The sequence below is a fragment of the Macaca fascicularis genome, chromosome 3 (genome assembly GCF_037993035.2).
Source record: "Macaca fascicularis isolate 582-1 chromosome 3, T2T-MFA8v1.1".
NCBI classification, from domain to species: domain Eukaryota; kingdom Metazoa; phylum Chordata; class Mammalia; order Primates; family Cercopithecidae; genus Macaca; species Macaca fascicularis.
The window spans coordinates 198,946,880-198,959,153 of NC_088377.1; the positions used below are offsets into that span (position 1 = coordinate 198,946,880).

At 55.3% G+C, this 12,274-nt stretch overlaps 1 protein-coding gene across 10 annotated transcripts in view; it reads right to left on the minus strand.

Moving 5' to 3' along the window:
- PTPRN2 (protein tyrosine phosphatase receptor type N2) overlaps nucleotides 1-12,274 on the minus strand; it is a 1,017,982-nt gene that overhangs the window by 106,896 nt on the left and 898,812 nt on the right. For all 10 annotated transcript variants that reach the window (XM_045387364.2, XM_045387363.2, XM_045387365.2 and 7 more), the window contains one exon: nucleotides 9,134-9,328. In XM_045387364.2, coding sequence (XP_045243299.2) covers nucleotides 9,134-9,328 — 195 coding nt within the window. The remainder of the gene's footprint in view (nucleotides 1-9,133; nucleotides 9,329-12,274) is intronic.

Here is a 12,274-nt window from a genome sequence, read left to right on the forward strand (position 1 = left end):
AAACGCCGCACAAATGAGCACTTTCCAAACCTGACTTTATGCACCAGCTTCAAGCGCTTCCTCTCACAACTGTTAATTTGTGGACCTGTTAGCTTTTCCCAAATTTAGTGTTTGGTTACCCAATTTAATTCAACAAGTATGAGTTGGATGCTTGATTCCACTTCTTCTATCGTGCCCTATTTACACACTGTAAGAAGGTCTACCAAGCCAAGAAACAGCAAAAAAGCTGCTAAAAAGCCGGGCTCCAGGACAGTGGGTACCGCTTAGCTAAGTCAATCGCCCTGGCAGCCAAAGGCCAACCCGCATCACAGTGGGTTACCCCTTTCTCCGCAGACTCTCTGGACCATCACCACCTTCTCGGGAGCCCAAGCATCCAATCAAACCAGGTCATAAATATACAGGTAGTCCCCGATTATGATGGGGCCATGGGGGGATAAACCTTTGAAATGAAAATATCATTAAGTCAAAAATGCACTACCGAATGCTATTTTCAACTTACGGTGGGTTTGTTGGGACACAACACACCATCTGTCCTACTAAAGACGGTAAACTCCTCCTACAGACCCAGCCACTCGTCTCACTGGGGCCGGTATGGCAGCAGGGACTGGTCAGATTTGGGTCAGAGAATTTTTCCTTTAAACATCAAATGCCCAAGGCAGAAACAGAACTTTTCCTTTAAACATTAAGCGCTCAAGGCAGAAAAGACAACATACTGATAACTTGGAAAGACGGAAAAATAAAGCACTAGCATGGCTCTAGCATTTTAAGTAGCAAATCAGATTTTTAAAAACTAAAAAGTCAAATCACTCCCCCTCCCACAAAAAAAACAGAGTTCCACACCCTCAATAAAGGCGGACGATGGAAGGGACACTCTCTGCCTATGTCACAACCCAACTATCCACAGAGCATCACAAAGGGCACCATGGCGGAGGTGTGGTGGCTGCAGGGGATGGCCGTGACGGCTGCTGACCAAGGCACAGCTGCTGCTGGATGGGGCACACCCATGGCCCGGGCGTCCCAGGGAAATCCAGAAACCAGTGGCTGTGACTGCTTCCCCGACAGAGCTCCTGTTCCTTGCACAGCTGCTGCTGCCTCCAGCCTCTCTCTGCACCCTTCTAAGGACCCCCTGCAGACACACCCGCACCCACAGTAAAGGAGGTGGGAGGAGAAGGCCAGGCTCCAGCCAGGAAGTGTGGGTTGAGCTCTAGAAAGTGGTGGCATCTAAAGTGGCTCGCCAGCCTCTCCGTCAGGCCTCGAAGGTCCGTCACCGACTTGTGCAGCAGGTGGATGGCAGTGCGGGCTGTGGGGGGCGAGGGCCCAGGGCCCAGACACCGGCCAGCCTCATTGTGCTCGCCGCATCCTCAGCTCACCAGTGCGGGGAGACTGGAGCTACCCCCGTGGGGCTGTGGATGGAAGACCAGGGGCCTCTCATGTGCTCCAAGCTACCAGAAAACACTGGTGTGGATCAGGTGTTGGTCCCTGTTACGGGCTGAACCGTCCCCTAGAATCCGTGTGCTGCGTCCCCGACCCCCTCCAGGCTATCCCGCAAAGTAACCTCATTTGCAGGTGGGGCCTTTACAGCATAATAGAGTTAAAATGAGGCCACTGGGGTGGGCCCCAGGACAATCTGAGTGAGGTCCTGAGAAGAGAGAGAAGGATGTGCTCCCAGAGGGGAAAGGTTCTGGGAGGACATAGGAAAAAGACATCACCTGCCCTAGCCACGGAGAGAGGCCTCAGGAGGAACCAGCCCTGCCCACACCTGCATTGTAGACTTCTGGCCTCCGAAGCTGTGAGGAAGGCATTGCTGTCGTTTCAGCTGCCCGGCTTGAGGGACACTGTCACAGCAGCCCCAGCAGGCCAGGGCAGGTCTCTGGGGGTCCACAGACTCTATGCAGCCAGCATACGTCCCTCCCAGGAGCCCCTGTTCTTGCTTCATCAATTAAAGCAGCACTCTGGCCGGGTGCGGTGGCTCACACCTGTAATCCCAGCACTTTGGGAGGCCGAGGCAGCCGGATCACCTGAGGTCAGGAGTTTGAGACCAGCCTGACCAACAGAGAGAAACCCCATCTCTACTAAAAATACAAAATTAGCCAGGCGTGGTGGTGCACGCCTGTAATCCCAGCTACTCGGAAGGCTGAGGCAGGAGAATCACTTGAACCTGGGAGGCAGAGGTTGCAGTGAGCTGAGATCGCACCAGGCAGAGGTTGCAATGAGCTGAGATCGCACCATTGCACTCGAGCCTGGTCAATAAGGGTGAAACTCTGTCTCAAAAAAAAAAAAAAAAAAAAAAAAAGCAGCACTGTCTGCCCTGAGCCACAATCCTGATGCACAATTTCTACCTGCGGGAACCACACGGGCCCGAGCCACCCAGTCGGCTCCTTTCCCACCTGGTCACGCACATCTGGACGGGACAGGACCTCTCAGAGGGCTTCATCTTTCTTCCTGGTCTTCCTAGACTGTGCCCTAATTAATTGATATCACTGCTTCTCTCAGAGGCGACCGTGGTTGTGATGATGGACGTGGAGGAGATGAACAGGAGCAGAACAGTTTCGCCGCCACGTCCATTTCAGTAAAGGCACCTGTGACTGGTGCTGCATGGACGTGCCACACTTGCACTCGGCAGGCTTTGGAGGCTGCTGGCCTCGTAGCCATGAGGACTGTGTCCAAAACCATTCTTGGAAGGCACAATAAACGGCTCCCAAACATCAGAAAGTAAAGCTCAACCTCATGCAAGCCAGAGAAACAGAAGTGAAAACCACTTCGATGAGGCCTTTCCCAGTTACCAGTGGCAAAGCTCAAAGGACCAGTGGCAAAGCTCACCTAGACACTCCTCTCCTGGCTCTGCCTCTCGCCCCAGCTCCCTCATCCATCCCCTGCTGGTTTAATGCAGTCTCTGGTCACAGGGCTCTGTGCCTGGTCCTGTGTGGTGTGAAGGCTTCCCAAACCTGCCCACGGGAGAGAGATGCCCCATCAGGGGCTCTCCATCATGGCAGGGCACACCCCCGCCCGCCGTGCTGGGAAGGGGGGACTATGTGCCCCTCCATGTGCAGGCCCTGCCTATGCCAGGCAGTCCTCAACGGTGAGAAACAGCTTCCCTGCAAAAATAGGCTCCTCCAAATGTGAGCCATGAAGCCGGCATCGTCCAGACAGCAGCAACAGCCTGCTCTGCCTGTGAACGCAGGTCCCACAAAACTGGCGAGTTTGCCCTGTGGTCTGGTTTACTCATCAGGCCTCACCAGCACTCAAGCCAGAGTGAGAATGGCCAGCCCAGCTGCACGGCCCCAGAGTGAAATTCTCGGTGGCCCAGTGCCCTTCATCCTAGGAGAGTGGCCATCTGCACCTGTCAACCACGTGGGAACGACGGAACAGAACCTTCCAGAAATACAGAGCACTGGGTCTGAAGGTGGAGGCACTGGGGCTAGGGGAGTGCCTGCCAAGGCCCCTGCACTGGTGGCGTGGGGTGCAGGGGACCCTGGCCCCTTTCTGCTGCAGCTGGCGACTTGTAGCCTTGGGCAGGGACACCCGGCATGGCTTCACGAGGCCCTCCTGGTTCAGTGACCTATTGCTAAGAACAAAGAAGCCTGGAGCCTGACAGGATCAAACAATGAGAGACAGAGATCTCTCAAGGAGCAAAGGCAGAGACACGACAGGCGCAGGGAAGACTCCAGGGAGGCACTAGGGCCGAGGGTCAGAGGCCGTGAGCCGTGCGGGTCTGAGGAGGTCACAGCTTGTGCCGGCATCTGTCCGTCACCGGCACAGACACGCATCACGCTTCCCGTGCTGGGAGTTCAGAAACCCCACAGGCAAGTCTGCAGAAGGTGCAGCACGGCCCCGCAGGCTGGCAACACTCCCTTCCTCCTCGGCGAAATCCATGAACTTCCCTGTCTTCTGTGATCACGGGAAATCTTTGGTCACTTCCTGCAAGGCCGTAACTTTTCGTTTTTCACGTCTCCATCACTGTGCTCGGTTTTAATGTCGTCATCTGTGAAATGGGTCTATTCACAGCTCCTGTGCCCTCAGTGCCTTAGGACAGTGGTGTTCCTGTTACCAGCACCACACTTTCCAGGGATGAGCGAACTCACGGTCCATACGCTCATCTTCAACACTCATGAGGATGGATTTTTAAAAGCACTGACTCAGCACGGCTTTCCCAAATTTAAGTTCTATATTCTGTAAGTCGAATGGAGAAGTGTGAAGCCATCTTTTTTCTTAACATTCCCACTCTCCAAAGAATGTTCTCTAGCCTTTAAAGGCGGACACGGTGGCTCCCAGCGGACTCAGGCGTAATTAGTCACATCGGGACGGTGACACTCTTCTCCACCTCCTCACTCAGAGCCAGCCAGGCAGAAATGTCGCCCTTCTGAAAGCAAAGGGATAGGGAAACAGATCTTGAAAACACTCGATGATTCTTTACCTTATAAAGGATGCAACAGGATTTCTTGAGAAGCCACGTTCCTGAAGATGATTAACATGAAGCCGCCTTGACAACCGTCCTGTGAAGTCGTCTTCATCACATCCTTGCTTTTCAGAGTCCCAAGCCTTGCTCTGAGTGAGCATCTCCGTGTCGCCTTTCGGCTGTGTCCAGAGAAATGTACTGGTTTCTTCATGGAAGTGTTTCCCTCCTGCCTCTCCCTCCTCCGAGCACTCTGTTCACCTGCAGGTGAGCCTCGACTCAGCTTCTTCCAGACAGTCCAAGGCAGGGGCACGGCCCCCTCCTTCGGCCTGCACCTTCCCCGTGCCTGGGAGGCCCATTTTCCAGGAACAGGTGACGTTCTGGGCTGGGTTTTCCCTGCAGATAAGGCCCTTTCTCCTTAGTTATCAGAAGAAAACTGGAATTTTTTAAAGGACCTTTCTAAGAAAATGAAGGCAAAGCAACACAAAAACCAGCATCAAAGCCCAGAGACAGGGATTGGGCAGGGCATAGAGAACGCACGCCCAGAGACCCAAACCCCAGCAAGCAAAGGCCCTGCCAGGCTCTGTTCCTTCAGCACAACCCCTTCCTCTGCAGCCCGATGCACCTGCAGCACAGGCTGTGCAAGGTCTCAGGATGGACGGCATCTCAGATGCTTACCCGGTTATCCTCATGGGAACCCCAGGGGAAAGGCACCGCCATCAAGCCTGTCTCACAGGGGAAAAGACAGAGGTTGGAGGTCTCACCTGGGACATGGCACCTGCCACAGCAAAGCGTCTCAGCTCTGACACCTGGTTGACGGAGCCCAGAATCCGTGCTCCATGTCTAGACCCGACCACTTGGTGTCACGGCAGAGCGGGGGACGCAGCGGCTGCCCCGAGGACCTGCCCGCCCCTGACCCTTCCCATCAGGCTCTCATGCGGCCCCTTCCCCGGAGGTCCCTGAGACGTGTGCTCTCCCTCTTGCTCCACCTGCTGGGACACCTTGACCAGGTAAGTAAGGCCCTCCCTGCAGTCCTGAGACACCAGCCTCTTCCTGGTGACACCCAGTGGCTCCACAGCCCCATGGGTCCCACCATCGGGGCAGGCACCTGCGGCCTCCTGTCTCCCAGGGAGGCCTTATTCTCTCGTGTGAGGGACGCACCCTGGCCCGTCTCCTTTATAAGAGCTTTGTGTGCTCACCTCTCTGGAGGGAGTGCTCATTTCTAGAGTTCTGTTCCTCCAGGTCTCCAGCATGGAATCCCAGCCTCTGTGCAGAAAGCAGCAGCAGGAGCGCCAGTGGGTGGAGTGTCCCAGGGCAGGAGGGGGCTCTCGGAGCCCAGGGGCCCTTCCTGTGGGGCCACAGCCAGGCCAGCCCCGCCTGAGGGTCTGGGCTCCAGGGCAGTGTGCAGCCTCCACTCTCCCACATGTGTCCTTTGTCATACAAAGGCTCCACTCTTGGTGCTGAACCTGCCCCGCAGACGGTGCGGCCAGTCCCTCCCACCTGCTGGGGCACCTCAGGCCCAGCGTGGCCTCCGGACATCATCAGCCGCTGCTGTTTATTTCATCGGGTCGTGGGTTCAGATGCCACGTTTTGTCCAACGTGCCCTGGGAGCGGCTGCATGTCAGGAACAGCCGGTCCTCGGATTCGCCGGGACTCTGTGTGGCTTATCTCACTGTCCCGCCATCCTCAGGTGAGGGCAGTGGGGTCACTGTGTTGGCGTCTGACGGAAACAAGCCTTTGCATACAGAGGGCTGGGCTGCTGGATCACCGCAGGGTTGGCTGCCTTGTAGCTGTGATGAGTCGGAATGTCGGCGACTCTGGTGCGTTCCTGTGGCACCAGCCTGCGTGTGCTTTCTGCAGCTTGCGTGTGCCAGGGAGGGTGGTGGCCAGTGCCCCTGAGATTGGCTGTAGTTTCCGAGCCACCCATGTGAGTCCTGGGAAGAGGTCTACCTGGGGCTCACCTGTGGTGCAAGTCAAGTCTGTGCCTCTCCGCTGTTGTACCAGGGACGTGCCCGCCAGGAGACCCCATGTGGCTAAGGGCGAGGGATGCACTTGTAAAGTTAGCTCCGAGGAAGGAAAACCAGAACTGCTGGGTGAGAGGAGACGCCAGAGTCCGAGGCCCATGCCTGGCTCACTTGGTTGCTGGACTCCACACGATGCCCGCCGCTCCCCACACCCACCCCGACTCCGCACGATGCCCGGCGCTCCCCACACCCACCCCAATTCTGCACAATGCCCGCCGCTCCCCACACCTACCCCGACTCCGCACGATGCCCGCCGCTCCCCACACCCACCCCGACTCCGCACGATGCCCGCCGCTCCCCACACCCACCCCGACTCTGCACGATGCCCGCCGCTCCCCACACCCACCCCGACTCCACACCATGCCCGCCGCTCCCCACACCCACCCCGACTCTGCATGATGCCCGCCGCTCGCTCCCCACACCCACCCCAATTCCTCATGACGCCCACCGCTCCCCACACCCACCCCGACTCCGCACGATGCCCGCCGCTCCCCACACCCACCCCGACTCCGCACGATGCCCGCCGCTCCCCACACCCACCCCGACTCCGCACGATGCCCGCCGCTCCCCACACCCACCCCGACTCCGCACGATGCCCGCCGCTCCCCACACCCACCCCGACTCCACACGATGCCCGCCGCTCCCCACACCCACCCCGACTCCCACCAGCGCCTGCTGGCATTGTGGAGTCAGGGAAATATCTCAGTAACATTCACTTTCAAAACATCTTCCTCATTGGTTGATGAGGAAGATCCAGTTTCCCTGAGTTTACTGTCTGTACGCACAGAGTCTAAGTCAGCCGGAGTCATGCTTGGCCTGAGTGTGTTTCTCGTTTCGGCCCTGCAGCTGTGGGCCGTGGTGAGGCGCGCTGACAAACAGGCCCATGTCACGGTCTGTGGCCCTCGATGACCCCCCAACAGGGTGCCTGGAGTCAGGCTTTGCAGGGTTCCCGCCAGGTGGAGGCCGAGTGTCCTTGCGGTTTAGGCATTCCAGCGGAAATGAACCCTCATGTTTGCTTTCAGATCTGCCGTGACATATGTGAAAGCCAAACACAATTCTCCGGGAAATACAGTATTTTCAGGTACCAATAGGGCTTGAGATATCATCAAATTGTTACTCAAGCACCTTGAAATGTGGAAATATCAGAACACAATGGGAGCTCGCTAAGCGGCTCTCCTCTTGGCTAACCTGTCAGATGAATGTCTTTGGCTGATGTGTTTGACCCCAATACCAAACCTTATCACAAATAGGAACTCCTGGTCTCTGCTCCTTTTCTAAAAGGGACAAACGTCAAAACAGCCTCAGAAAAGTCAGATCTAAAGTAACAAAACCACAATCCACCAAGGGAGGAAGCTCCACCAAAGTCGATGACAGGGTCGCCGAGAGAACTCCACGAGCCACGAGCTGTCTGCTCAGGGTGTGAACGCATCGGGTTTGCTCTCCGTCCCCACCAAGCCTGCAGGGAGAGCATTTCCGGCGGGCGGTCTGGCTTCGTGGGCTCACCCCAGGGAGTGATGGGAAAGGATGTGCCCTGCTCAGCTCACTGACCGGGAAAGCCAGGCTTCCTGACTGTTGCTTTCCCTCATTTTAAGTTATCCAGGGAGAAGTCTGCTGCGTTCCTCAGTTTCCCCAAACGTCTGGTCCAAGTGGGTCTAGAATTGAGTGTTTCCCACCCGCTGTCAGAGCTATCTGTCCCTGCAGTGTCAGCTGGGCCGGGAGGCCTTCAGCCTTGATCTCCAAGCTCTGCAATGAGGCTTTTTAGTGAAACCATGGTTTTCTGACTTTTTGTGGTCCAGATCCACCAGTCTATACTATTATTAACTCATTAGGCAAAAATAGTTTTTAAAAAAGTAAGCTTTTAACATCAACTTACAGGGTCCATCCTGAGACCTGGGAACTTAACGGTATGGTGAAGAATGTTTCCCTGACCAGTAAGTGCAGCTGCTGCTTCGGTCAAGCAGCGAAACAGGCTCTGCCCTTTTACCCCAGAGACTCCGTCTCCAGTGTGGGAAACAGCACAGCCAGGCACGGTCACCCACCGGGATGACGCCTGCAGCCCTGAGACCCAGGAGGCAGCCAGCAGGATGTGCTAAGCTATCGACAGCTCTCCTACTAACACTGGACATTTGTTATGTATGGAGTGGCAATGCACGGCCACTCGACACGTGATCACTCCAGCGAGGACCCTGGAAAAGGCCGCTGAAGTCGCATCACTGTGACCTTCTGTGCTGGCGCCACCAGGAAGGCTCCTGTGAAGAGCTGAGCACCCAGCCCGCACCTCCTCCCGCCTCGCTGTCAGAGCGGTGACATTTATTTACCCAAACGATGCTTGCTGGCCTTGAGTGCCAAGGATACAGCCACTGCTTCCGAGTCAGAGACCCAAAACGGCAGCGCACATGGCAGGCGCTAACAGACGTATATTCCACTGAAAACTAAATAGTGGGTGCTCACTCTTACACACCAGGGAGAGTGCGTGGGGGCTGCACGTTCCAGGCAGAAGCATAGCAAAGATCTCAGGAAGTAAATACTCTTGTTTATCTAAATTAAGAGGACTCCCTGCAGACAGGGCCCTGCCTGTCAGCCTCTGCAGCGGGCAGGGTGCAGCCATCATGGCCTCGTCCCCGCAGGTCAGCAGGCACAGACGCTGGGTGTTGCAGGGGCCGAGGAAGGAGGGCCCTGGTGCTCGTGCAGCAGGGAGCGCAAAGGCGGGGCTTACCAGGATCATGTGGCCGGTGGAGATGTCCATGTTGGACTGCACGGGCTCCTCGGACCAGGACGAGGCGCTGCTACGTGCGGAGGGGCTGGGCATCGGCCCGTCGCTGAACTGGGACGAGACGCTGCTGATGCGGGATGTGTGCGGGCCCTCGGGCCGGTCTGGTGGCCGCGTGGCCATACGCTGGCGGCACAGCTCCTGGAGGACGGGGGAGGCAGAGCAGGGGGTTAGTGGCACTGGGGACACCCAGCAGGATGAGGGCATGGCACCCACATGGCACCAACCCCTTCTCGTGCTAAGATCCAATGTTCAGGCAGGCAAGAGTTTACCCCTGGGCGGGCCAGTGCAACATGATGGTCAACGCACTCCAAAGGACGCTCCCAGCACAGCGCCCCGAGAAGGCTTCAGGCTTGTGCAGGAGAGGAGATAGACGCCTTGCTCTCAAAATCTGAGAATACAAACACATATCACAAACACACATACACACACACACACACACACACACATCAGACACACACACCAGACACATCAGACATATCACACACATACCTACACATACACCACACACACACCCATCACAGACACACAATACACACACATACACCACACGCACACCACACACATCACAGACACACACCACAGACACACACACACACACTGCACGCACCACACCACAAACACACACTCCTATGGATTCAAGAAAGCATGCACTGGATCCTCCTCTGTCATCAACATGGAATATTCTGGAATAAAGCCACAGTAGCCTTCGCTGGGTGGCTTCTCATTCTATTAGAATATAAGCCACAGGGGAGGCCAGGGGGGTTTTGCACTGGGACTGAGATACAGAAACTGGTACCACAATCGAAGTGTTTGCAGGAAAAAAAACCTCATTCTGACGTTTCTTTCTCTCTCCAGAGCAACGTCCAAGAGCCCAGGCAAGAGAAGGCAAACGGAGCCGCACAGGAGATGGAAGGCGGGGGGAGCGAGAGAGGCCCGTGCTGCTGAGTAGACACCAAAGCAAAAGTGCCCGGATTCAAAGAAACTCTCAACATTACACCCCAAGACAGCTTCCGTGGGATCACCGCAGAGTCTTCGACCTCCTTCCCCAGGCAATGCTCAGCCACACACGCGTTGGGCACCCCGAGCACCTGCCCGGCCGTGCGGGACCTGCCTGCAGCCAGGACACGGCCACACAGCCTCAGGTGCTCAGGACACGCCAGGACCCTGCCGCTGCTGCTCACCTTCGGGGTGCAGCCTGGGTGCCCCCCGACGTCTGACCAACAATCTCGTTTTGAAACTGTTCTAACCACTGTGTTAGGATATCCCATCCTTTCGCCTGGTGAAAATATACCTGTACCCTGAGTCTGCAAAACGAAATGATACCCAGAAAAAGTTTGTAAGAGAACTGGAGCTCAACAGAAGAGGTGAAAATGCATTCATGGGAAAAAGAAAGGCTCCAGGGGGCCTTGTGGGCTGCTGCTGCCTTGGTTTCATTTTGGTGGCGTCCGGGGGAGGCCGAGCCACCCACTTGCTCCCCCCCCGCGGTGTGCGTCAAAGGCCTTGCACTCCCCAAGGCAACCGCCAAAGCTCAGGAAACACTCCACATGTCCATCCTCCTTTCACCCGGGCTGCCGGCTTCCTGGCTTTAAAGATGTCTGCCAAGCCGCCGACACCACACCATCTAGAAAACATTCCCCTCCACCTGGCTCTCTGGGACGAGCAATTCATGTTCCCGGGCTCTCTGCTTCGGGCTCGTAGCGAGATACAGGTGCTGTGGGAAGGGGCCCTGCGGCCCCCACTCTCCACGAACCTGCAGCCCCTGTAAGAGCAGCTGCGGACAGGGAGAATGACCATGGGGACAGGAAGGATGACTGTGGGGATGGGGAGGATGACCGCGGGGACGGCGGGGGGGGGGTGACCGCGGGGACGGGGGGAGGGTGGCTGCAGGAATTGGGGGGATGACCGCGGGGACCCGGGCAGAGACGCACAGGGGAAGGTGGACTTTACCAAAGGCCTCTGGTGAGGGTCAGGGGTCTCTAACAAAAGGGAGAGTTCCAGTTCCTTCTTTTCCATACATCTTCAAGTACTTGTTAGTTTATATAGACTGTTTTAAAATAGTGAGTGTGTTTAAAAAAATCCACCCAAGTTTTCTCAGAATCCCAAAAATAAACAAACAAACAAAAAAACCACAAAGGATATTTATTTATTTATTTTTATTATTTTTGATACGGAGCCTCACTCTGTCTCCCAGGCTAGAGTGGACAGGCACGATCTCAGCTCACTGCAACCTCCACCTTCTGGGTTCAAGTGATTCTCCTGCCTTACCCTCTTGATTAGCTGGGATTACAGGTGCCTGTCACCACACCTGGCTAATTTTTATATTTTTAGTAGAGATAGGATTTCACCATATTGGCCAGGCTGATCTCAAACTCCTGACCTGAGGTGATCTGCCCGACAAGGGATAATTTTAATAAGGTAGATGATACCAGTAACCAACCCGAGTACACATCTCATTTATTTCTCAATTGTGCACATGAAGTTTGCTTGACGTGGGGGAAAAGCACACTGAAAAATGTTTCTGAAGTAACTTCTATGTCTTCACACAATTTCTCCAGAAAAATAACATCCAACCAAAGCATGAGAACAGCTATGGCTCAGGAAACCCAGAGGGTCCGAGAATGTGACCCTCTGGGGAAGAGGATTTGAAACGCTGGAGACTTACTCACATAAAAATAAAAAATCAAGCTAGTTCCATGCCCATCCTGTGACTTGCCACCCATGGGAGAGCTACAGTGAGGTCTGAGCTCTGTTCTTTCCTGAGTGCACGGAGGGTGAAGCCACCAAGAGGCCCCACAGTCCAGGACTGGGGTCCCTGCTCCACCACAAACTTCCATTTTAATTTTATTTCTTTTTCTCCCCAAGTCAACAATAGCAAACAACCACAAACTTTTCACGTGTCCTTGGGAAAACCTCTTAAGGTCTCCAAGCCTATTTTTTTCACTTTATAAATAGAGATAATCCTATAGTTACTGTGAAGATTAAAATGGTTTCCTGTATAGTCAGTGCTTAGCATGGAGGTGGCTACAGAGAAAGCCTCAAGCAGTAGTGAGTAAGAGAGAAGTATTAGTGAATAAAAGTTAAGGC